Source organism: Dermochelys coriacea, chromosome 17 (genome assembly GCF_009764565.3).
Source record: "Dermochelys coriacea isolate rDerCor1 chromosome 17, rDerCor1.pri.v4, whole genome shotgun sequence".
Classification (NCBI taxonomy): domain Eukaryota; kingdom Metazoa; phylum Chordata; order Testudines; family Dermochelyidae; genus Dermochelys; species Dermochelys coriacea.
In genome coordinates, this window is record NC_050084.1 from 964,241 (window position 1) to 989,996 (window position 25,756).

Genomic DNA, 25,756 nt, shown 5'->3' on the forward strand with positions numbered 1-25,756 from the left:
TGCTCCTGTGGCACAAAGGCTCCAGGTTTGGGCACGTGCCAAGGGACATTGGGCTTTTGTACAGAGGTGCACACAGCACCATGTGAGGGGAGGGGAAGCCAGAAGGACCAGACTGATAAATTCCCTGAGCCTCTGCTTTCTTGGGTGCCCGGCACAGTCCATGCCTGGCATGTGGGGCCCAGGTCTCTTTCTCAGATGCCTGGGCACAGTGAGTGGCCCTGACCCTGTGCTTGTACCTTTGTTGGTGGGCATGAAGTCCTTGGCCTTGTCATTGCAGTAATGGAGACAGCAGGACAGAATCAGGTCATCGTTGTTGCCCTGGAAAGAAGGACAACATGACCCATGTCAGGAAAGAGAACGACTGAACTATGATCCCCACTGCTGGGCAGCTCCAAGCACATCTGGCTTGTGGCAGAGAGCGGCCTTCTTCTCCCACCAGCATGGCTGGAGATGTGAAGACCCAGCGAAAAGACGGTTCCTCCCCCTACACTCCTGGGTGAGGGTGAGGGAGAGCTGCCCTCCAGCCCTGGGATGCACTCGGCCAACATGCATGGAAGCGCTGCCCAGCTCCAGCACCCCATCACCACTGCAGACACAGGACTGCCCATGCTGCAAGCTTCCTCCGAGCAGTGTCCTCCTCGGGCTGTGCCTCCCTTTACCTGCTGGCCAGTGGTGTCTTCACTGCGGAAGGAGATGGACTCAAGCTCGTTGCCTCGGCTAGTCAGAGCCCTCATGCAGTTGTCGCGATTCTCAAAGCGCTCCTCCAGGAACTCAATGGATCTCCTGGCTTTCTCCTGTAGCAGGCGGGCATGGCTCCCGGCCCGATGCTCCAGCTCTGGGCCCTTGGCCAGGCCATCCAGCTCATTGATCACTTGGAAACAAAAGGGAAGAGGAAGCTGGGTTAGGATGCAGCAAGCTGCTCTTGGGAACTGTAGCCAAAGCCTGGCACAGACCTGCCAAAGGGCCTTATGGATAGGGCACTGGACTGAAATGCAGGTTTAATTCCTGGCTCTTCCACAGACTCCACAGGTGACCCTGGGAAAGTCACTTAATCCCTGGGCCTCAGTTGCCCACCTGTAAAATGGGGAGAATGCTTCTGCTTTTCTCTCCTCCTGGCTCTGTCTTGCCTATTTGGACTATATGATTTTCAGGGCAGGGGCGGTCTCTGAGTGTGCACAGCACCCTGCACAATGAGGCTGGATCCCGGGGGGTCTCCAGGCACTATGAGCCAGATGTTTTACTCAGAGCTCATTGAACTGTCCCATGGCTGAGGGATGGGAGGGGAGAGAGCCTGTGGGGAGGCCAGACCCTGGGCAGTGCAGGCTGGAAGACGATGCTGGGCCATCCAGTCCCATCTCCACCTCCTGGCTACAGCAGCTAATCACTGATGCTGCTGAGGAATGCACCTGGCTAAGTGCTGCACATGTGGGCAGTGCGTGCCCTGCAGTACCTTCACTGAAGCCTGCAGAACTCCTGGCCCTGCCATCTCCCCTGCAACAAGCCCCATGGCAGCCACTGTCCCCGGCTCACGGTGGGAGGTGAGATTGCCAGTTGGCTCTGGTCCTCTAGGCAGGACGATGCACACAGAGCGTCAAGTGGGGTGTGGAATCCCCAACCCCCTGCAGGGCTGGTTGAAGTAGGGAGAAGCGAGACCCCTCCTGCCCAGCCAGTGGGACAGAGGGTCCTCTCTGCTGCCCTGTGACTGATACAGGGAGGCAGACACCATGTGGCCCTCCTGACCCACAAAGCCTCACCCTAGATCAGGCTGACTCCCAGGCCTGCTGCTCATTTTGCTTGGCTGAGGATTAAGTCCTAGAGCCTTTTGTACTGGTGCCAAGGGACAGGAAAACCTCAGCCTCTCCAGCACCTGAGGGCATAGTGGGGGCTACTCTTGCCAGCACAAGAGACCGCAGCAATGCCCACAGGGGCTGTCGGACAGAAAGTGCTGGGAGCCCCTGGCCCACAGTCTCTCCCGATAAGAGACACCCCAGGAGGCACTTTCACCCGGCAGAAACAGCCCAGGTGTGAGAGACAGTGGGACTGTGGGCATGGGCAAGTGGGTGATCACTCTCTGTGCACATGTGTGAGCGGCACTGTGCACGGGAGGGAGTGAGCGAGCCTCCGGGCGCAGTCTGGCTTTCAGACATCGCTTAATTTCTGAAGATTCTTTCCAAGCTCCAAGCCAAAGCCCTGAGATCAAGTGGGAAATATGCATTCCTTGGGGGCTTGGGGAGAGCGTTCGGGGTCTGAGGCCTCTCCCCAGTGCTGTGAATCACTGCACAGGGAGCTTGTGTGATCGCTCTGTTCTAGGGGGAGGCTGGCACTCATTGTCTGGGTATTCAGATGAAAGCTCCATAGAGCTGCTTTGCTCCTCACTCATTCCTGACTCCAGAGACCCACTGCTGCCATTTCCACACACTGCACGGCTGGGATTTGGGGGGGGTGAGAGGGGAAGTGGTGCAAAAACGGAACATCAAACAGGAAAAGCTGGTATTCCATCCCGAAATCCGCTTTCCTGCTTCCAAACCAAACAGGCTTCAAAGGGGAGGCTTGTTTGTGCTTCTGCACCAGGCCTGTCTTCTCTATGGCAGGTCAGGCTCAAGGAGCAGGGAGCAGGTTAAAGAGCAAGAGAAACAAAGCAAATGGAAAGCTGCACACTTAACCCCTTGCTGCATCCCGGGGGCGCAGGGTTCTGTGCAGCCTGCAATCCGAGAACGGGGACGCTGTGCTGAGCACCTCTGCTGTTAGGGGAATGCTGTGCTTCCCGCTCCCGCACCTGGGGGCCAGCTCAGCTCCCTCGGCCAAGGGTTCACGCTGACCCCAGGGGACAGATTTTATAATTAATTCACAGAGCTGTGTGTGGGGGAGAAACCAACCTATGTCCAGCACAGCCACAGATGTTGCTGCTTCGGCATGCTTTACTAACAGCCAGCAAGGAGATCTGGCAGCCTCGTGGGGTGACGCCCCATCAGCCCCACTAACATGGGGGAAACTGAGGCACAAATGGGAAAGTGGTGTCAGAGCCAGGATTAGAATCCGGAAGCTCAGTCTACGCTGTTTTCTCATGGCTGCAGGCAGCTGGAGTCAAGCAGCACACACACTGTCCTCGCTCCCCAGTGACGGACTGGGTGTGGCTGTAGAGTGGGGACACCAGGTTTCTAGCCCTCTGGTTGGGGCTTGGGGTTACCCAGCTTCAATCAAACCACACAAGAGCTGAAGGGAAGATACCAATATTCTCAGGTGCTGTTAGCGTGGGTTGCATAACCCCCCAGGACTCTGTAAGCTTCCTTCCAAAGCCCTGGAGCTAGAATGCTGAGCAGCTGTGCACCCTAGGGTTCCCATGCTGAGCTGGACAGCCAGGTGATGGCTCCCTCTCTACCATAACCAGGAATCCCCCCACGACAGGACAGGTGCTGACCATGGCCCTCCATAGAAGAGCCGAGTGGGCAGGAGGGCACAGCACCTTCCGGGTGACAGAGCTCGAGCTATGGAATTCCTTCTGGTGCCCACGAGTCCCTGAATCTCACTACTGCCCTGAACCCTGCAGGGACACCTGCCCCGCAAACACAACACGGAGAGAAGAATGCCCCTCTCAGCCCTCGTGGCAACAGGGGTCCAGGTCCACAATCCTCCATTCCCAAGTGCACTATGCCAAAGCGTTTCACACAGGTATGCTTGTCCCACTGCCCTCATGCTACACATAGTCCTGCTCACTCAGACTGGGACAGACCTACAACCACTGACCCCAGCCAAGAGAAGCCAGGGCCCCAAGGCTGGAAACTGAGGCAGGGACAGGCAGCACTCTGGGGCACTGGGCCTGGAGATGCTTAGCTCTGGTCCTGCTTCTGTGTCCCTCCAGGAATTCTCTGAGCAGCAGGCTAGCGCTGACTGGGGCTCTGGCTCCCTCCACAAGGGCTCCAGTTACGCAGCCCTAAAGCGAGCCGGGCCAGAAGGACGATACCTCGAACCCAGGGAGTGATCGGATCATCAGAGCTAAGGCAGCTAACCAAACCTTCCCACAGCCCTGGGAGACCACCCAGCAGCACAGCCGTTATCTGCCAGGGCGAGTGTTTACCAATAACGGGAACCAGCTTGGCTTTTACTGCAAGCTTTATAAGGAGAAAAAGAAGGGCTGGGCTTCGCTGGGACACAGGCTGGCCATTTATTCCGGCTGCCTAAGCCCCAGATCAGCCAGGCTAAGCTGTCTGCTTGGATTGTTTAACAATTCCCTCACCCTGCTCCTTTCAAAATTCCCGTGAAATCCCGCTTAACACCCTCCCGCCTCCCACAGACCTGGTGCCCTGGCACCCCACAGGCCTCTGGGGGAGGGGGATCCAACCAATGGAGCAGACTGGGGGCAGAGCCATGGCAGAAAGGGAGCGACCAGTGACAGGGACCAGAAGAGTGTCTTGAAGAGACCTGCCAAGGGCACGTGTGGGGAGAGTGCCCGCCTGCCCAGGCACATGGCTCCAATGGATGAACCCTGGCCCACTCCAGCCTGCCCCGCACCAATGGCAAGAACTCACATGGGGTCATCTGCTGGCTCATGAACACAGTGATCCATTACGCTGCCTGTCACTAGCCAAGGCACCGCACAGACAGCAACAGACCACACAAGCAACTAGGGGCCATGCGGGATGGAGGGGTGTCAGCCTGCTGAGGGCTCCACATGGGAGACTGGGACCAGCCCAGCTGAAGGGCAGCACCCACTGCAGGCAGCAGCAAGGGGGGAAGGGAGCATGCACCTCACTCTGGCCTTACTCACCAATCAGGGGCACCACCAGGATGAACTTCCGCCACTCCAGCAGTCTCTTCAGGCTGTTCAGGTGGTCGATGAAGCCGTTGGTGTCTGGTACCAGGAAGACAGGTCTGATCTCCAGCTCCATCTGTCGCATCTGGCTCTGATCCTTCAGCACAGCCTGTAAAAGCCCAGAACAAAAGGTAAGCAGGGGGCCTGGCCACAGCAATCCCCCGATCTGGCACATACCCCAGGCTCCGAGCCTCCGAACACCTGGGCCAGAGAGAGCTAATGGGACTTACAATAGGGAGCTGTGTCCCATCCCCCAGCACCTTGCCTCCCTGGGCATTCAGCAATGCACTACAGGGGCACGCACCTCCACAGGGCTGCATGCAGAGCACTTCTCAAGGTAAATAGGGCTGAGTTGCAGCACACTTCGCAGCGGTTTTACTGATGACACTCAGGCTTGGGCTATAGTTTTTGTACCTGTGTAATTATGCCTGGGAGGGGTGAGATTTCTTACCAACAGTTACACTGGGACAATCCCATGTCTGGACACAGTTACACTGGTATAAAGGTGCCTTCTGCTGGTGTAGTTTATTCCTGTTCCTGGACAGGAATAGCTCCACTGGTATAAGCACTTTTAAACCATACAACTGTAGACACACAGAGGGGTTGTATGATTCCCAATTAATTCAGAGCCCACTAAGATGTAGCTGGTGCTCCAGTGGTCAGGGCCCTTGCAGGGAGTGCAGGTGGACGTGGGGCCTAGGGAGGGCTTTGACGTGCTAGGGGTAGGCTAGCTCCTCTGGCTGTCGGTGTGGGAGAAGGGCAGTGAGACAGCCACATTCAGAATTCAGACTAGTGGCAAGGGACTGCAGGGAGAGAGGCTCCCAGGCACTGGCTGGCACCATGCCATTCTGCATGCTGTGTAGAACATGCCCCCTTTGGCAAGGGCAGCCCCCACTCTCCCTCACTTGGGAGCAGAGGGGTTAAGCGAAGGTGACAGGTCAGGCCCCACTGGACAGCAGGTTTCAGGGTTACTGTGAGAGGCTGTCTGAACAAACAGATCACTCCCCATATGAGACCCTGTGTGCGTATGCACATGGCTGATGCCCGGCCTGAGACCCTGTGTAGGACCCCGTGTACACACCAGTGTGCAGGTGACCCTATCTGCGTGCCCCCTTGCATGTGGCATTTGCTGTCCCAGCTCTCTCTGATGTACCCATCAGACTCCTGGCAGCTGCGAGCAGTGATTGTGCTGGTCGTCACGTCCCATTCCACTCTCCGGGCCGCCCGGTGAGAGAAGGACACAGGATGTGCAGGGAGTGAAAGAGCGAGGTCGTGGGGAGTGTGCCAAGTCCCCTTGCAGCTCCAGGACGCTCAGGGAGCCAGAGGGAAATTCGCCTTTGCAGAGTTCAGAGGCCGGCAGCGAGATTTATTTTTGTTTGTGTGAGTAAAAGGCTGCAGAAGCCTCTGGCCAAGGGGACATGGGGGGGAGTGGCCTGTGATTCATACAGCCTCTCGCTGGCCTTGTGCCAGAGATGGAAGAGAGCCTGCGAGCAGAACTGAGAGGCAGGAGCCACATTAACTCTTCAGCTGGCACCAAGGGCACGGGAGCCTGCACCATGGCCAAGAGGAAGAGAAACTGGGCTGGGAGTTAGGATCCCAGGCTTCTAGTCCTGTGTACGTGTAACTCTGGGAAACCACTTCATCTCTCCGGGCCTCGGCCTCCCACCACTAGAATGGGGACACTGGCCCTTCCTCACGAGCTGGCAGGCCAGGCGGTGTGTGAAGCCCCAAGAAGCCGTGAAGGACCACAGAGCACTGTTAGCGTCGGAGTAACACAGCTCGTGTTGGATGAGATGCACTTTGGAGCCCTGGTTGCCAGTGGGTGAGGCAGCCTGGCTCCAACTCGAGCTCCTGGGGCAAGGGGAAGCGAGTGCTCCGCGCCGCGCTGGCAGAGGGTGCAGTGGCTCACTTGCATATCGGGAAGGAGGGTAGCTGAGGATCAGGCAGCATTCCACGCCCTCCGCCAGCCCATGGGCCGGAGCCATGGATTCTGCCAGGCACTCTGCCCCAAAGGGATACTCTAGGGTGGTCTGCAGCACTTTCTGCCTGCAGCCAACTCCTCACGGCACTCAGCCCTTGGGCCCAGGGAGTGCAGGGGGCTGGTGAGGGGGGGTCTTTCAGCTGCCCCAGCTAGTGATAGCAGAGATCGGCACTTCTGAACACATTAGAGCCCCAAATTCCCTCCATATCAGCACCAGCGGGAACCCCCTGGAGACACGCCAGGCAGCTGCCGTCCTGACAGTGCCTCGTGTCTGGAAATGGAGCCAGCCATGGGTACAGACTGGAGCCCAGAGGCTCTGGGAGGGCTCCCTGCTGGGCAGTACCCGTCACAGTGCAGACTGAGGGGCTCTGACAGATCCTGCTTCCCCTGGCTTGCACTGCTCACGGAGCGAGGACAAGCCACTGACCACCAAGCCTGGGCAGAGGGGCCCCGGGAAGCAATGAATAGTGTGCCAGCTGCAGGAGTCGTCCCTGCAGGGCAGGGTGGAGGCAGCACACTGCTCCCCAGGGGGCTGTTAGCAGTACGACAGTCACTCCACCAGCCCTCCTGCGCCGGCAGGGGCACTGACGCATTCCTGCTCTTGTCCAGGTGCCCCTGCCCACTCGGGCTCTGTCTGCTCCGTGGGGATACAGGCGGATTTTCCAAGGGTCCGAGAACAATGCCTGTTACTAGTCTCTGCTCCAGGGTTTCCTAGTTCCAAGGTTTGTCGGCAGCGTCTTCCTCAGGAGTAAACGTGCCCCGTGCCTGGTAGCGAGCTGGGGCCGCCGCCGTGGTGGAGCCGCCGGGGGTGGGTGTATGCCTTCCGCAGCCAGCAGGCACCCGCTCCTAGGCAGGTGCGTGTCAGCGCGTGTGCACCCGCCGCATTGTTCCTCAATGGAAAGCGTGAATGGGATGTGGCTATATTTAGAAAGTTACTCACGCAGCCGCCACAAAGGAGCGGCTGCATCTTAAGGGGGCGGCCGCTGTGTGTGCTCGGAGGGGACAGGAGTGAGGCTATTTTGGGAAGACATGTCATAATTGGCTGCCCAGTTAAGCTGCTTCTGAAATGTCGAGCAAAACAATAGCAGCATCCAGAGGAAGAGCCTGTTATGGTTCAGGTGGGATGTTTCTGGCGGTTCAGGAAACCTGACCGCTCCCAGAGCACAGCAGTGGCACAAAGGACAGCATGGACCAAGGGCTCGACCAAGGGGCGGGGGAGGCTGGGAACCCAGACAGCAGCCAGCGCTTCGGAAGAGAGAACATGGCTGCCGGAAGGGCCCCGCTGCCATACCCAGAATTACCTCCAGGCTCTTTTCTCTCCCACCCCATCACACCCCAGATGGGGCACCAGGGCTCTTCCCTGGAGGGACTGTCCCTGCTGCTCACCCCCATGCCCACTGCAGTCTGCTGAGGGACGCGGGGAATGGAAAATGGAGATGCCTGTGCAGGGTCCTAGGATGTGCAGAGGAAAGCCCGAGCCCAGCACGCTGGGAGAGGAGCAGCAAATCTCTGGCCAGTGGAATCGGTCTGAGAGGGCCACAGGTGCTCAAGGGAGCTCCTGGCAGAGGGCTGAGGTCTAGATCTACCCCCCACCAGCTACCTCCCTGCACTGGACACTCCTCTACTCAGGCTCTTCTAGGCCCCAGGCCCAGCTGCTTCCACCTTCCCCAGAGCTGGAGTTAGAGTGTGACAAGAAATAAACCTCCTGCCATCCCCTGACCCTGTGGGAGTCCCACTTCCCCAACAAGAGAACTGTGGGGCCCAGGTAAGAGGGGTGCAAAGGACCTTTGGTACATCTATGCCAGTGTGTGAGAAGAATACAAGAGCTCAAAAAGCTGAACTCAGCTGTGCAGCTCTAAGTTTAAACACAGCAGCACTTATGCTGGCTGGGAACAAAGCAGAGGAGTGGGCAGACATGCCAGCTGGGATGAATGCCAGCAGATGGGTGAAGGGGGCACCAGCCCAGGACTCTGCCCTGCAGGGAAGGCGGGCCAAGGGGACACCAGCCCAGGGCAGAGAGAACAGGGCTATGAAATGTACAGGTAGACAGAGCTGAAAGTCTATGCTCTCTGGCTCCTGCTCCAAACCCTACCACATCGGGGCACAGGCCTTCAAAGGAAAGGAGAGTGCTTCAGGCCACGTTCCTCTCCCTCCCAGGAAATGGAACAGGAGCCAGTCCCTTAGAGCAGTAGTTCTCAAAGCCAGCCCGCTGCTTGTTCAGGGAAAGCCCCTGGCGGGCCGGACCGGTTTGTTTATCTGCCGCGTCTGCAGGTTCGGCCGATTGCGGCTCCCACTGGCCACGGTTCACTGCTCCAGGCCAATGGGGGCTGTGGGAAGCAGCGTGGGCCAAGGGACTTGCTGGCCGCAGCCCCCAATTGGCCTGGAGCAGCAAACCACGGCCAGTGGGAGCCACGATCGTCCGAACCTGCAGACATGGCAGGTAAACAAACTGGTCTGGCCTGTCGGGGTGTTCTCTGAACAAGCAGCGGACAGGCTTTGAGAACCACTGCCTTAGATCACGCAGAGGCGAATGGGGCCAGGAGCACAAGGCACCGTTACCTAAAGAACAGTGACCTAAAGAGAGTGCAGGGGACATGGTCTCTAGGTGTCTCACAAACTACTGCACTCCACTGCATTCGGTGGGCTCAGATACCAGCCCTGTTGTGTGAGACAAAGCTGACTAAAGGATCTGAAACAGTGGCAAATGGCCAGTATGCAACTCGGTGCACATAGATTCATAGATACTAAGGTCAGAAGGGACCATTCTGATCATCTAGTCCGACCTCCTGCACAGCGCAGGCCACAGAATCTCACCCACCCACTCCTATGAAAAACCTCACCCATGTCTGAGCTATTGAAGTCCTTAAATCATGGTTCAAAGACTTCAAGGAGCAGAGAAGCCTCCCTCAACCATGCCCCATGCTACAGAGGAAGGCGAAAAACCTCCAGGGCCTCTCCAATCTGCCCTTGAGGAAAATTCCTTCCCGACCCCTAAGGGTCCTACAAGGCTTGGGGCTGGCCTTCACTAGTGACCTAGGGTGGGAGTCATCCAACCTGCCAGCAGCCATGATGGGAGATGGGGAGCAAGGCAGAGAGAACACCGAGAGCAGCCATGGGCAGGAAGTGCCAGAAGATTCAGCTGCGAAGAATGCAGCTAATCCAGCTGGGTGGGGAGAGCTAATCTGACCTGTCAGTCAGTCCCTCTGGGGAGGACGGAACCTGGGGCAGGAATGGCAGACCCAGCCTGAGAGGCGAGGGTGGACAGAACATTAGAGGACTTGCAAGAGCAAGGGCAAAGGAGACAGGTGGGATTTGGGGCTGCATGCACAGAGCAGGGAGGGGAGAATCCCTCTCCACAGGGCTGCTGCACTCCCTTCTGGGCACCACAGAGCCTGACAAGCTGCACGCAGCTCAGTGAAGAGCACCAAAACCAACCAGTGGGCTGGAGGGATTGAGAGATGGGGAAAGAGAGAGAAAGAGGATAGCTCAGTGGCCAGGGCATTACCCTGCATGGTGGGCTCAACTCCCTGCCCTGCCACAGATTCTCTGTGACCTGGGGCAAGTCTCTCAGGATATATCTACACTACAATAACCCCCCCATGGTCTCGAGTCTCAGAGCCAGGTCAGTTAACTGCGCCTTGCGGGGCTATAAATTGCAGTGTAGATGTTTGGGCTTGGGCTGGAACCTGGGCTCTGAGACTCTGCCCAAATGTCTACACTGCAATGGTAGAGCCCTGCAGCCCAAGTCAGCTGACCTGAGCCAGCTGTGGCCATGCTGCTGGCCTTTTACTGTAGCGTAGACACTCCCTAAGTCCCTCTGGGCCTCAGTTCCCCATCTGTAGCGTGGGGATAATGGCCATGCCTGCCCTGCCTCTGGGATGACAGACACATTAAAACCTGTGAGGTGCTCAGACACTACTTCAGTGAAGGGGGTCAAATCTACTGTAGCGAGGCAGACTGAAAACTGCTGGCCCAGTGGGGAAGAAGGGGGCAGGTTGGGAGACAGCTCCACCCTCGGCATAGAGGGGAGGCCAGCTTTAGAACAGCCTGGAGACAGAACTAGGGGAAGTGGGATGAAATCAAGGAGAGTGTAAGCTGAGTCTCAGGAGAAAGCCCGTGCCTGGCTGTGGAGTCTCTCCCAAGAGAAGGCTCAGAATCTCCACTGCTCCAGACAGTGAACACTAGGTAGGATGAAACGCTGGTGAGCAAACTCCCGTCCTGCTCCCTCGCTCCTCCAAGCCCCTGCCTCAGGCTGTCGGTCAGCACCCACTGCAGCATGAAGGTTGGGGCCCTGCCCGTGTCCTGCTCCATTCTCTTCCCGGCCAACGCTGGGCTGAATTACTCTACTCAAACCCCAATGAGCTCTCCTCCACTCCTTAAAATCAGGCTCCAAGTGCACCTAAGCTCCCAGCTGCACAGCCCCCGACACTGCTCATGCCCTCGTGCTGACCTCCATCCGGCTCCAAGCCCCAGCCCAGTGCAGCTATGGAAGAAGGGCGGAGTGCACTGGAAAGAAACCCCATGATACCCTCCAGCAGCCCCCAGCTCTCCCTGTGGAATGGGGCGTGGAGACATACACAGAGGCAGAGAACGGCTCTGCTGTCCCGGGCTAGCGGCCCGGTTGGGCTCTGCAAGCACTACCATCCCTGAACATGTGCAGTTCCTGTTTGCTGTGTCTGAACACGGAGCTGGGAAGTGGGGAATTTACTGACACCTCCCACTTAACAACCCTGGGAGGCTGGAAGGCTTCAGGCCGCTGTAATTTACAGCCCCTCTCTCCAATCTCCATCTCACTTGCTGCTGCTTTCCTTGTAGCATTAATGTGACCCAGATCCCTGCCAGCAGCAGTGGGATGGCTAATGCAGGGCAGCCCCTCCCTCCCCGCACAATTCCGACCTGCACCTCAAGAGGGATTTGTTAAAAAGGGGAAACATCCAGAAAGGTTGGGGTGGGTTTGGAAGTGCAGTGCCGTGGTTCTGGGCCCCCAGCCAATAGCTGGAGGGTACACATGTGTGCGCTCTCCCAGTAGGGCCTTCAGCGGCCCTGTTTTACAACCACCTCGGCACAGACTGCAGAGTTCACGCATCTGGCCAGACAGATGTGTCTGGCTTACGTTCAAGGCTGGAAAATGAAGAATTATGGAAGTGAAGGGCCCTGGGCATTAGAGAGTGCGGAGGTGAGGGGGAGGGGGAACCAAGGAGAATTTTCCTCTGCTGAGAAATCCTCATCTGGGCTGCGAGTGTGGAGGAGGAAGAGGGGCCGGAGAAAGCAAAGTAGCCAATAGCCATGCATGTGGGGTTGCTCTTAAAAGGCCAGTGTGCTCACAACCAGGGCCCAGCTCCAAATCCAGCCAGCTTGGTTCACAAGATACCACTGGGGAAAGCTCTAGGAACTCAATGGGGCTAGAGTAAAAGAACCTCTATCTGTCTGCCTGTGTTGCCATAGGGATGCTTTGGTTACAGCCATAGGCAGCAGCATCTCCGTGTGGGGGCTCTTTAATTGACTGCGGAGATCCCCCACAAGGCGGAAATGCAGAGCCCAGCTCTGAACCCCTGACACGCACATCGTGAGTCCTGGCTGTGCAGATCCCTGACCGGAGGATGACCTCACACGGCGGGCAGCACAGTGACAGCCTGGCCCTGCTTGCCCCTGGGTTTCTGACAGGTTTGCATTCACCTTAGCCTGGCCCCTTTCTTCTGAAGCCAATGGAGGCTTTTCCACTCACTCCCATTGGAGCAGGACTGGGCCCCATGTGACCCAGAAGGAAAGCTCAGGCTTCTGTGAGACTCCCCAGTAGCTCCCTGCCCCCAGACACAACAGGGAGAACAGCTGAATCCTACCCTCCCAGTGGGGATCCAAGTGCCCTACCTGAATCTTGTCCTGACGACGCTGCTGCTCAGCTACTTTCCTGGCCAGTGCTTGCTTCCTGGCTCTGAGTTCCCTGATGTCAAACTCTTCTCCACTGACTTCAGCCTCAGAATCATCTTCAAACGCCTCAATCCTCAAGTCATCCTCCTTCTTACAAGAAACCCAGACAAACCAGAAGAGGAGAATTCATTATAGGTGAGAGTCAGCGACATTGAAGGCCCCTCCCCAGCAAACACAGCCCCCCACCGCTCTCTGACACTCCTTGGGAGGTTTCGGTCTATTTCTGGAAATAATAAACAAAAAACCAAGGGAAATGACCCTCCTCCCCACCTACCATCAGTTAACACAACGGGGCTGAGTGACACCAGAAAGGCCAGGAAATCCAGAGCTGAGCTTTAGAGTAAGGAGGGTGTGGTGGTTAAAGTGCTGCTCTGCATTCAGTTCCAGGCTCTGCCAGACTCCTGGTGTGACCCTGGACTAGTTATTTAACCTCTGAGAATGGGGAGAATGCAGCTGCCTTTTGCCCACCCTTCCTCTGCCTTGTCTATTTAGACAGTAATCTCTCTGGGGCACAGACTGCTTCCTATCATATGTCTGTACCAATGGGCCCCAACTGCAGCTGAGATCTCTAGATCTCAGTAAAAACTTGTAATAAAGGCTGGAAACACAAACTGGGCCTTCTGCCACTCGAAAAGGAAACTTAGATTCCTGGATTCCAAGGCCAGAGGGACCATTAGATTGTCTGGTCTGCCCTCCTGTGTAACTCATGCCAGAGAACTTCCCCCAGCGCTCCATGCATCAAGCCGGTTCTTTCTGCCTGCACTACAGCAGATCTTTTAGAAAAGGAAGTCCAATCTGGATTTAAACACTCCAAGTGCAGAGAATCCACCCATCCCTTGGTGAGTTGTTACTCTCACTTTGAAACACTGGCACCTCATTTCCAGTCTGAATTTGTCTGGCTTCAGCTCCCAGCCCCTGGGTCTCATTCAGCCTTTGTCTGCTAGACTGAGGAGCCCTCTCCGCTCACAGACCTTCCTCCAGGTAGGTATTTACAGGCCGCGATCAAGTCACTCTTCCTCTTCTCTTGGCTAGCGCTGGCTGAGCTTCTCTCCCGTCACCGTAAGGCAGGTTTTCCAGACCTCGAATCGCTGCAGCTCCTTTCTGAGCCCTTCCAGCTGACCCAGGTCCTTTCTGAAGTGTGGATCCCAGCACTGAGCACTACCCCCGTAATGGTCTCCCACGGGCCGTATGCAGTGGGATCACCTCCCTACGCCTGCTCCATATTCCTGGGCGGATCCAGCCAAGGATTGCATTCGCCCTCTTAGCCAGCCCATCGCTTCAGCTGATTTCCACCATGACCCCATGTTGCTATCAGAGTCTCCACTTTCCAGAACACAGCCCCCCCCGTAAGTGAGAGCTGCATTCCTGGATCCTAGCTGGAGGACCCAGCCTTTGGCTGCATTAAAATGCAGGTTGGCCAAAGGCGCCCAGCTTCCCCGGTGATCCACATTGCTCTCAAGAACTGCCCTATCCCACCATTATCTACCACTGCACCAGTCTGGCCCTCAGCTCCAAACTTTACCCCCAGGGATTTAATATTTTCTTCCACACCACTGACAAGAGACTGAATACCTTTGGGTCGAGAATGGATCCCCGTGGGACCCTTCTAGAAATGCTCTATATTGGACTTGGCCTCTGGCCTCATCGTGGTTCCAAGGCAGGGCGTACAGCATCCTCTGGGTTTTGCATGAGCACATTCCTAGTTAACAAGTTGACCATTTAAATGTCTGACTAGCTCCTGTATGGTGGTTGATACCCTTGGTGACTGCAGCAGGCTATGTGTGTGTGCTGGTCCAGGCCAGTAAGGATGTGAAGTTGCCTGAGGGAATTGGGTGGGAAGGGTTCATATTGGGGGCTTCTTGTCCTGTTTCAAGAAATCCCCTTGGAAGGGCCTCAGGACTAGTCAGTGTGTTGGAGCTGAGGAGGAAATGGCAGTTCCTCTGCCACACTGAGCTGCATTGGCTATAAACTTGATCCTGAGCCTGAACCCTGACACTCCCCTCACCTTCCCCTGCTGCATAGGGCATGTGAAGGTTTAAACTAGAGTAAATGGTGGATTCTTTGTAACTTGAAGTCTTCAAACAGTGATGGGAGGACATCAGTAACTCAGCCAGAGGTCAGGGGTCTGTTACAGGAGAGGGTGGATGAGGCTCTGTGGCCTGTGATGTGCAGGAGGTCAGACCCAATGATCATGATGGTCCCTTCTGGCCTTAAAGTCTATGGGTTCCAGTTCCTGTGGAAGCCCCTGTGCTGGAAGTTAGCCCCTGCTCCTTATGCCACGTGGCATGTGTTTGGAGATCAGTTTGGTTTGCTCAGATGGTCTTCATGGGACTATGGCCCTTTGGGTGGGCCTCCTCAGGCATTCCCATTGATCAGGATGAGCCTCGGCCACACACACAGCACCAATTCCCAGGCCAGGGGGTGAGGCTTTCAAATCTCAACAAACCCCTGGACCTGGCAAGAGAGGCGAAGGCTGACAGCCTGGGACAGAGTGTACTAAATCTCTGGGCACCCCCAGCCTCAGCGTAGCTCGGAGCGGCTTTCAGGAAGCACAGGGGCTGCTCACATTTGCACTGGGCACCTCATACTTCCTGGTTTCACACTCAGTAATTTTACTGAGACCAAGCTGGGCCACACATTGAGCAGCTCTTCCCTCCGAGTGACCCTGTAGCCATGGGAAGGAGGAAGAAGGAGCCCTCAGACTCACTTCCCTCTCAGGAAAGCACAGACCACAGCAAGAGGTAGAGAGACGGTGGCCCAAGTGAGGGGCACAGTTCAGACATGCAGCCTGCAGTATTGTTTTCAGGTTTGGAATAAGCTTGCCCAGGGTCAGGGGATGGTCACGTTGGCCTGCTGGAGGCTCATCTCGGACCCAAATGCAGAAACTCATGGGTTACGTAAGGAGTTCACAGAAAGGTTCCCACAGCTAAGCTAGGGGCCTCCCTGGTTAGCCCAGAGGGGTGCCATTCTCTGTCTCTTAGCCCAGTTATGGAAGAAGGTTAGAGATGCTGCCAGGAAATCCCTGCTGTGAGCAGTGAGGGTGCCCGAGTGTCAGACACCGAACTGTGTCACAAAACTCCAGATGGGTCATTCTCTCTCTCTGGTCAGTCTCTATCTCAGAGCAGAAGGATTCAAGTCTCTGTGTATCACAGTGGCTTATGACCACTGTTGCTGGGATCTCTGACTGTCCTTCCCAACAGCCGGAGTCCTGGTCTGTGTCCCTGCAGGTCAAGGTCTCAGCTCCCACAAACATCCAGTGCTGCCATGCTGAGATTGCAGGGGGGCTGAAAGGAGCTAGGGCACTCTCTTGCTCGGTGCCTGGGCTCCACCCAGCCCTCCTCTGGAGACAACTGAACTGACTAAGTGGACTCTCTGAATGCAAGCCACTCACAGCCATGGATTTTCCCTACTCTAACCTGCTCTGTGTCTTTCTAGTCCCGATGGAGGAGGATGGGCAGAGCCAGGGCCACCCAGCCCCAAATGCCTTTCCCTTTCTCCACTGTTCCCTGGCATTTCAAACTGCAAGATTAAACACAAGGAAAGTGTCAACCTGCAGCGTGGCTGGCAGGGCCGTTGAACACACACACTGAGCCTGGAGTGAAGCAAGGGCTACAGGAACAAGCAAGGGCAGAAAAACAAGAGGAGAATTCCTTAATCACATCAGGATGTGAGAGGCAGGGGAGGGAGGGGGCGCCAATGTCAGCTCTTCCTGTGCGTGTGCTGGAGTTCAGGCCTCTGCCGCATTGAGCTCCACGGCTGTAAACTTGATCCTGAGCCTGAACCTTGACATCCCCCTCGCCAGGCTCCCGCGCTGCACGTTATTAGAGCTCTTCCCCCCTTAAGTATTAAACAGCAGCATCTGGAACTCATAGCAGTGAGCAAGACAGAGGCACATGGGTGGGACTGGCAGGAAGGGGCACAAGCAAAGTAGACTCGAGAGACCAGGACTGCTCACCATTCCGCTCCCCCCGCCACAGTGCAGAATGCACACACAGCTACCCTGGCTATAAATAGTGGGAGCTGCAGGGCCGGCAGGGGCTGGGCCCCACAGTGGTGACCCTTCCTTTGCTGAGGCGCGCTCTTCCCGCACAGTACCTGATCTTCCAGTTGTTTTCCCTCTTGGCTTCCCATTTCCTTTCCCATGGCGTCTGGGACGGGTGCCACTGACACATATTTTCCACCCTTGAATGCCAGCAAAGGCTCTTCTTGTCCACAAAGGGCTTCCAGGAAATACTTCAGAACTGTGACCCTCTTGCAGTCAGCTGCAATAACCTACAGGGTGAGGATCAGGGGGTCGGGGAGAGAAAGAAAAACAGAGTCAGTGCCCAGGGAAGGCAGAGCGCAGCGGCAGTCAGGCACTGACCAACGGGAAACCTCGGAGCCTGGGGCCCAGCTGCTGCGAGCAGTGCTAATGCATATAGCGGGCCCAGTGAGCACCTGGGAGAGGATTGTTACTCATCCCCCTTTGGCTCAGGAAATGGCCGATGCCCAACTCCAGTGTCTGGCCCTTGAGTTTGTGGCCAAGGGGCAGGGAGAACTGGGGCAAGCTAATGCAAACACAGGCACTGACACCTCTCACAGAATGGCTTGTCCACTGCAGACAGGATTCACCTCTCCAGCCTCTCCTCTGGTTTGGAGCTGAAGGAAAGGCCCCTCACCCCCAGGCAGAATTCCTGCTCAAGAGCTGGAAACCTGCTCAAGTGGGAGATGGATGAGGACTCTCCTGGCTGTTTCATTTCAGCTAAATCAACAGGAACCCCTGACAGCCCCCACAATGGAAGCAGAAGGACTCAAGCGCTTTAAGAGCAGGGGTCGGGCAGACAGCTGTCAGGGGAATGACACAGGTGCTGAGAGCCAGCAAGTGGGGGCATTTTTCAAAAGCCACACACCTCCTGGACTCGGCTGCTGCCTCAGCCCATGAGCTCATCTCACAAAATAACCAGGGAGCCTGTCAGGGCTGAGCTAGCCAGGATGCAATTCAATAGCTTGGGTAATTATCAAATGTATGAGACTCTCAGATGGAGTTTCCAGAGCACTGGAGCCTGGAACACTCCCCTCTGGTGCCACACAGCCTCCAGCCCTGCACCAGACCCTCTGCCTGGGCCCCAAGTCCCAGCCCTTGGGCAGATCAGAATCCCTTCCCCTGCTATAGCAGAGCACTGCGCCTGCACTCTCCCTGCCTGCCGCTTTCCCTTTCGGACACCAGCTGGGAGAGCTGAACCCTTGGCGATGGTTTGTCCTGTCCACTGCAAACCTATGATGGCCAAGCTCACAGCAACGAGTTAATCCTGCCCTGCTCTTCTCTTTGTACCTGGCTCACATGGACTTCGCACCATGGTTCTGGCTCCACTTTACTCTGTTTAAACTGGAAGCAGTGCCCAGATTCTGCTCCCCAAGTCAGAAAGCCACAGCCTGCTCCCACTCGCAGACCCCAGAACCAGGCAGCTCATTTATGGGGTCTAGCTGATTTCATTTCAGTGCGACTACAGTGAACCTGAGTGCCCAGTACCCATTGGAAAGGCACAAGGATCAGATATCAGGAAGAATGGGGGCACCCCACACAACGGATGATCAACTGGGAGGCTCTACACACATGGGGAAGAGATGGGGCAGCAGCGCCCGTCAGGATCCCATGTTGCTATGGGATACACTGTGTATATCAAACACAGGCAGTGGGCAGAGCAGAAATACAGAAGCAGGGCTGAGGCAGCACGAAGGGCAGGCAACAGTGAGCAATGGGCTGGCAGGCGGCACGCAGAGAACCCCCCCACGGCACCAGGCTGCAGCGCAGAGGAAACTTCTGCACTTCCACAATGCTGCCAGTTTCCTCTCTGTGGGCTAATATTAACCACCTTGTTGTTACAGTGTGTCAGCCACCTGACCCCGCTGTGACCCCTGACCTTGTGCCCCAGCTACTGCATGAACTAGGGAGCCCTTATGTAACAAGAGCAGGGCTTTCCTCTGTGTCTGAAGCAGCAGAGAATTAAAGAGCCCATCACTCAGACTCCCTCTCTTCCGAGTCAATCACATAGGCATTGCTAACTGCCTCAAGACAGCAGGAGTAAGAAAGATGCCTCCGACTCCCCTGGACAGAGGCCTCTGCGGGTGGTGGTCGTGGGCTGCCAGAAGGGAAAATGGAAAGAATAAAGCCCCAGATCCCCAGTGGGAGTTAGGTGCCTAAAGACCTTGGAGGATCTGAGCCTAAATGCCTTCAGTTGAGTGAAAGAATGATTCGTGGTAGAAGGGGACACAATAACGAAGAAGAGAGTGGCACAAGAGGGAATGGTGTCCAACTAAGAGAAAGGAAATGTAGTCTGAACATCAGGAAAACTGTCAGGAATGTTGAAACTATAGTAAAGAACAGAATTACCAGACACATAGATGAACACCATTTGTTGGGGAAGAGTCAACATGGTTTTTGTATAGGAAAATCATCCCTCACCAAACTATTAGAATTCTTTGAGGGGGGTCAACAAACATGAGCACAAGGAGATCCAGTGGATATAGTGTACTTAGATGTTCAGAAAGCCTTTGACAAGGTCGCTAACCAAAGGCTCTTAAGCAAAGTGAATAGTCATGGGATAAGAGAGTAGGTCCTCTCATGGATCAGTAACTGGTTAAAAGATAGGAAACAAAGTGTCGGAATAAACGGCTGGTTTTCAGAATGGAGAGAGGTAAATAGTGGTGTCCCTCAGGGGTCTGTACTGGGACCAGTCCTAGTCAACATATTTATAAATTATTTGGAAAAAGGGGTAAACAGTGAGGTGGCAAAATTTGCAGACAATACAAAATTACTCAAGCTAGTTAAGTCCAAAGCTGACTTTGAAGAGTTACAAAGGGATCTCACAAAACTGGTTGACTGGACAATAAAATGACAGATGAAGTTCACTGTTAATAAATGCAAAATATTGCACATTGGAAAACATAATCCTAACTAGACATATACAATGTTGGGGTCTAAATTAGCTGTTACCACTCAAGAAAGAGATCTTGGAGTCACTATGGATAGTTCTCTGAAAACATCCGCTCAGTGTGCAGCGGCCGTCAAAAAGGCGAACAGAATGTTGGAAACCATTAAGAAAGGGATCGATAATAGGACAGAAGATATCATAGTGCCTCTATATAAATCCATGGTATGCCCACATCTTGAATACTGCGTGCAGATCTTGTTGTCCCATCTCGAAAAAGATGTATTGGAATTGGAAAAGGTTCAGAGAAGGGCAACAAACATGATGAGGGGTATGGAATGGCTGCCACATGAGGAGAGAATAATAAGGCTGGGACTTTTCAACTTGGAAAAGAGACGGCTCAGGGGGGATATGATGGAGGTCTATAAAATCTTGACTGGTGCGGAGACAGTGAATCAGGAAGTGTTATTGACTCCTCCACATAACATAAGAACTAGGGGTTACCCAATGAAATGAATAGGAAGCAGGTTTAAAACAAACAAAAGGATTTATTTATTCACACAATGCACAGTCAACCTGTGGAACTCATTGCCAGAGGATATTGTGTAGGCCAAAACCATAACAGCCTTCAAAAAAGAATTAGGTAAGTTCCTGGAGGACAGGTCCATCCGTGGCTATTAGCCAGGGTGGGCAGGAATGAAACCCTATGCTCTGAGTGTTCCTAGCCTCTGTTTGCAAGAAGCTGGGAGTGGACGACAGGGGACGGATCACTCGGATGATTGCCTGTTCTGTTCACTCCCTTTGCAACTGGCATGGAAGACAGGATACTGGGCTAGATGGACCATTGCTCTGATCCAATATGGCCAATTTTATGTTCTAGGTTGGGTTTCTTCTCCCAAGGGAAGAGTGAGCACTTCACTGCTTGGAACACCCCTAAATCTAGACTGGAATATGTCCTGGAGGCAACACCCCTGCCCCCACTGGCCATCTCTGATGAATGATTCTTGGAGGAGCAAAGCTGGGAGGAACAAAGAACGATACAGCTTGGCTGAATATCAAGGGAACTTCCTACCTATGAGAGCTACCAGGCTGCGGAGATGTTGGGGAAATGGGAAAGCCCCTTGCTTGGGTCACTGCAAACTAGATTCGCTAAGTCCCTGGTGCCCAGGCTCTAGTCCCAGTCCGGCCTTGGCTCAGAGCAGATGGCTTCAGTGACAGGACTTTTTCAGCTCTAATATCAGCAGTTCTACGGGGCTCAGGTTGCTGTGTAAATGAAACCATGCATGCAAGTTCCAGCAACTCAACACAGTTGTGCGAATACTTTGGTGTGGTGATGCCTGGGCTTACACATGTGTGTGGGAGTGACGTGGTTGGGTGAGTGGAGCACAAAGCATTGGGGCTCCCAGTGTCACCCACGGAGGAAGGACTCAGGCCTGCAAATAGCTTGCTGGGGACTGGTGAGTGGAGCCACCTTTCCGGTCACTAGCAGCACGAGGTGGAGTCTCTAGTCTCTCACTCAAGATCTAGAACACAAGTAGATGATGGCAGGAATATAGCTCGATGCAGGAGCTGGGATTGGTGTGAGGGGCCAAGCCTGGCTAAGCAGCTGAGTGTCGGGTCCACACCCATTCCTGAGTGGATTTTTAGGAGGTACCTCCAAAATTAATGGCAATTGTGCCTGCATCTTCTGCCTTGTTTAGGATCCCAGAGGCTTTATTCAGCAGCTACACCAACAGGACTTAGTGACGCCCCAGCTCCTGCAATGTGGCCACTAGGACTCATTCCTAGCCCACCTTGAGATATGCTTTCCCCTAGCCAGCCCTCATACACCTGAGGGAGAAGAGGCTAGGAGTAAACAGGAGGGGTCAGGATTAAACTGCAAAATCCTCCACAGAGCCGGGGAGCTTCAGCCTGGAGAGTGACCAGTGATGTTGCAGAAAAGCCCTCTCCCATCCCACTGGGGGGGGGGGGGGGAATTAGGCATGTCCTCTTACCCCCTCCATGAAAAAAAATCCAACTAGGAAGTACATGATTTCCTGCTGGCTAACACAGGGTGAGAGTGTTTAAAGTCAGCTCCTCTGCTCAGGGAGAGGAGCCCAGCTAACAGTCTGTGACATAATCCCCCAGTAACTTGCCTCATGAACACAGTTGTCCAGGCTGCATCAATAAAAGAGAAAGAAGCAGATAACCTCAGCACCCACATCACATGAACACCCAGGAATAACAGCCTTGCTAACAGCCAGCAGCCCAGGGCTGGGCTTTCCTGGAGCTCAGCTGGCCCGGCTCTCCCCAGTTCAGGATGGCACCAGGGATAGTGGCCTCTCTGACATGGTCTGAGTAGCCCGACTCTGACTCGCACCAGGGTATCTGGTATTGCACAGCAGCAGCCTGCGTGACACACAGCTACACAGGGCGCTGGAAACTTCCTGTTTCAGGATGGAAACGGAAGCACCCGTATCAGCCCCAGGATGCCAAGAAGGTTCCAGGCCACTGGGCTGCAGACCCAGCAAGCCCATCTGACCCAAAGGGGCCGACCGGGGCCATCAGTTACTCTTCATGCAGGCTCAGCTGGGAAGAAGCAGAGGTGCTGCAGCCTGGGGGGGGAGGGTGTGTATATCTCTGATGCTGCAGAAAGAACTGAAAGTTCAAATGCAAAACGAGAGTGTGTGGATTTGCTGTGAGGTGCAGCAGCAGACAGGGCCCAAGGAGAGGAGTTCAGCAGCAGAATGTGCCCTTCCCCCACAGGCTGTGTAGTGAGACAGCAGGAACCGAAAACCCTGGCTTCAAGTATTCACTGAACGCTATCATCAGCTTGACACGCACACAGCCACTTGAAAAGGAAAACTGAAACCAAGCTTTGGTGAAGTGGTCTGGTGCCCTGCTGTGACCTGGGCTCAGTTCCCTAGTGACATGAGTGATGCTGGGAGGACAGTGCTGCATGGGTCATCGGCCTTACGGTTTCACTGGGGATGAGGGGTGGGTTGAGCCTATGCTAACTCAAACATGCCAGATACCCAGTAAGACACTCAGCCCCCCAAACACGCTGGCTGCCTGCTAACACACAGTGAGGAGGGCTAACTGCCTGCTAATTCACAGGTCATATGTTAACATGCTAATCAATCACAAAGACACAGCAGGACATACATTAACATGCTAACTGCCTGACACAGCAGGATGCATGTTAATTGCACCAGCTGGTGCATTTTCAAAGCGCCTTTGCAGTTTTAACGTTATCAGCCCAGTCCTGCTATTTTTGCCTTCCAGTGACCATTTATAGAAGACCACAGGGCAGGGCACCAGAGCTCCCCAGGTGTAATCCCTGCTCCAACCCCACCTCCCTCAGTGGCCTTTGCCTCCTTTCCCCATGCCGGACACTGGGTGGGGTGGATGAAATATGTCAGAGGGAAAGGCACTAACAGGTGCTGAGCAGTATTAGCGATCTCACAGTGTTACTACAGTACAGGATTCTGCGCTGAAGCACTGCTCAAAGCCATGGGCATAGGAAGGCCGGGAGCCAGCCTGAAGGACAGGCAGTCATGACGGCAGCACATGTGTTACTGGAGACTAAAGGCAGGGAAGGGACACACTCCCATGAGCTGCATGTGCAATGCTATACCTGGCACTCACAGGGTGACATCATCAGACACTAACCAGATTCTTGCTCTGGATCAGCTGTGGGGCTGGTCGTGGGGCAGCTTCTTCAGTCAGTGCTGGACTGGGCTGCCCTGAGTGCTCTTGACCAGGCTGCTGTACATACAGCTTTTCCTCAGCGAAGCTAATTGCTGTCACACCCACTGATGCCTTCAATCAACTTTTACAACTTGACAGGTTTCAGAGTAGCAGCCGTGTTAGTCTGTATTTGCAAAAACAAAAGGAGGACTTGTGGCACCTTAGAGACTAACAAATTTATTAGAGCATAAGCTTTCGTGAGCTACAGCTCACTTCATCGGATGCATTTGATGAAAGCTTATGCTTATGCTCCAATAAATTTTTTAGTCTCTAAGGTGCCACAAGTACTCCTTTTCTTTTTACAACTTGGTAATTTTACAGAGCAAATAACCGGGAGGCAGAAATGCAAAGTCTCCTCCAGCTGCCTTGCAAAGCCTCAACTAGCAATGGGGAGTCCATCATCTCTAGAGAGCTGAGTCTGAGCGGCTGGATAGTGACCGTTTTCCCCCATTGTTAGCTATCAGGTAAGCTGAAATCTCAAGAGTGACTTGCTGCCTTGTGTCACATGCAGAGGGATCATGGAAGTTTCTGTCAATGAATAAACCAGAATCCAAAGGCAAGCAGGACACAGGGTGTCTCTGGAGAAAGATTTAAAAAGGGAAAGGGCCACTGCTCTCAGATTCACATTCCTGCATGTGAGGGGGAGACACCAAGGGGAAATGGACACAAGAAGCGTGAATCATAGCATGGCGAGAGATACCCGCCCAGGCCTGGAGTCAGAGTCAAACTGGAGCAGGATCAGGCCCAGCCACACTAGGGCTGACTGTTTTGGCAACATGGGTTTTAAACATGGCTTGGTCAGCTAGAGTGAACTGGGCCAAACTATGTTCAAACCAAGTTAGCCGGAGTGAGGTTTAAAGCAAGTCAGACTCTTCTGGCAAATATGGCATTAATCCCTGTCTAGATGGGGCCACATGGCGTGTATGAAGCATACTTCCCATTCACACTGTACAGTGACCCAGTCATGAGGTAGGGATCCTGCTGAACTCTTGGCTATGGCCATGTTTAAACACCACAAAATGATGCCCCCTCATACCCCTAGGTGCCTGTGTCACAGAGTCCCCAGGCGATGCTCTGGAACTGCTCCCTATGAAGCCAGGCAGGACTCTGGGGAAGTCTCCTTTCTGGGAGCAGCCTGTCTGCAGGACACACAGCTCACCCAGCTTCCACCTTCCTGGGTCTGACCTCGGAGCATTCAGCATCCTCTGCCCCTCTATGCACTTCCCACAACGAGTCCGCCAAGGTGGGGTCCTGGGGAAGCCAGAGGGTCCTGCACCCTGACTTTGCAGTCAGACGTGACTCTTAGCCAGCCAGTACAACAGAGGTTTATTAGATGACACGAACATGGTCTAAAACAGAGTTTGTAGGTACACAGAACAGGACCCCTCAGCAGGGTCCATTTTGGGGGGCAGTGAGCCACATAACCACGTCTGCACTTCACTCCTCATCCCCAGTCAGCCCCAAACTGAAACTCTCTCCAGCCCCTCCTCCTCTGGGCTTTGTCCCTTTCCTGGGCCAGGAGGGCACCCGATTCCTTTGTTCTCCAACCCCTTTAGCTCTCATCTTGCAGGGGGGAAGGGCCAGGTCAGGAAACAGGGTGTCAGCCATTCTCTTTGTCCAGACCCCTGCACTCACCTGCCCTCTAGGGCTCTGCAACGATCATACACCCTTATCCCACCACCTAGATACTTAAGAACTGCAAAGGGGAAACTGAGGCACCCCTACACTATTCAGAGGAAACATTAAGAACAGTCCTGCTTTGTCACACTAGCAGAGAAAGGTCTAACCCAGTGATTCTCAACCTGTTAATGCGGCCCACAATGTGTTAAGTGGGACGCAGGTTGAGATCCGCAGCCCTCCTCCACCCTAAAACTGCCCACAGTGCCCTATGACGAGCGCCCCTGCCCAGAGCAGGGCCAGGTGTGGAGCCTGGGTGCAGTCCAGGCAGCTGGACCCCAAATCCTGCTGCGTGGGGCCAGGCAGGAGCAGGGGGGCCAGGAGGTCACCTGATCTCTGTCTCTTCAACCCTTTAGTTCTCACCTTGCAGGGGGGAAGGGCCAGGTCATCAGTTGCCAGGAAACAGGGTGTCAGCCATTCTCTGTGTCCAGACCCCTGCACACACCTGCCCTCTAGGGCTCTGCAACAATCATACACCCTTATCCCACCACCTAGATACTTAAGAACTGCATAGGGGAAACTGAGGCACCCCCACAATATTCAGAGAAAACATTAAGAACAGTCCCACTTCATCACAGCCTCCCACCGGGGCTTCAGAGCAGCCTTTAGAACAGTGGCTAGAACAGCAGTGAGGTTCTCTCTCCCCAGGACAGGGGGAGAGAGCTGGAATTGCTCTTTTCTGGGTGTTACTCCTTGGGTCAGGCTCTCTCAGAAATGTTAGTC

General features: G+C 54.7%; 1 protein-coding gene across 5 annotated transcripts in view; it reads right to left on the bottom strand.

Moving 5' to 3' along the window:
* SMG6 (SMG6 nonsense mediated mRNA decay factor) overlaps positions 1 to 25,756 on the bottom strand; it is a 158,824-nt gene that overhangs the window by 5,465 nt on the left and 127,603 nt on the right. For 4 of the 5 annotated variants that reach the window (XM_038375280.2, XM_038375277.2, XM_043499160.1 and 1 more), the window contains 5 exons: positions 16,815 to 16,991; positions 12,660 to 12,809; positions 4,766 to 4,919; positions 660 to 871; positions 237 to 318 (listed from right to left, as the gene is read on the bottom strand). In XM_038375280.2, the coding sequence (XP_038231208.1) occupies positions 237 to 318; positions 660 to 871; positions 4,766 to 4,919; positions 12,660 to 12,809; positions 16,815 to 16,991 (775 nt within the window). The remainder of the gene's footprint in view (positions 1 to 236; positions 319 to 659; positions 872 to 4,765; positions 4,920 to 12,659; positions 12,810 to 16,814; positions 16,992 to 25,756) is intronic. The other variant, XM_038375278.2, reaches the window with a different exon arrangement.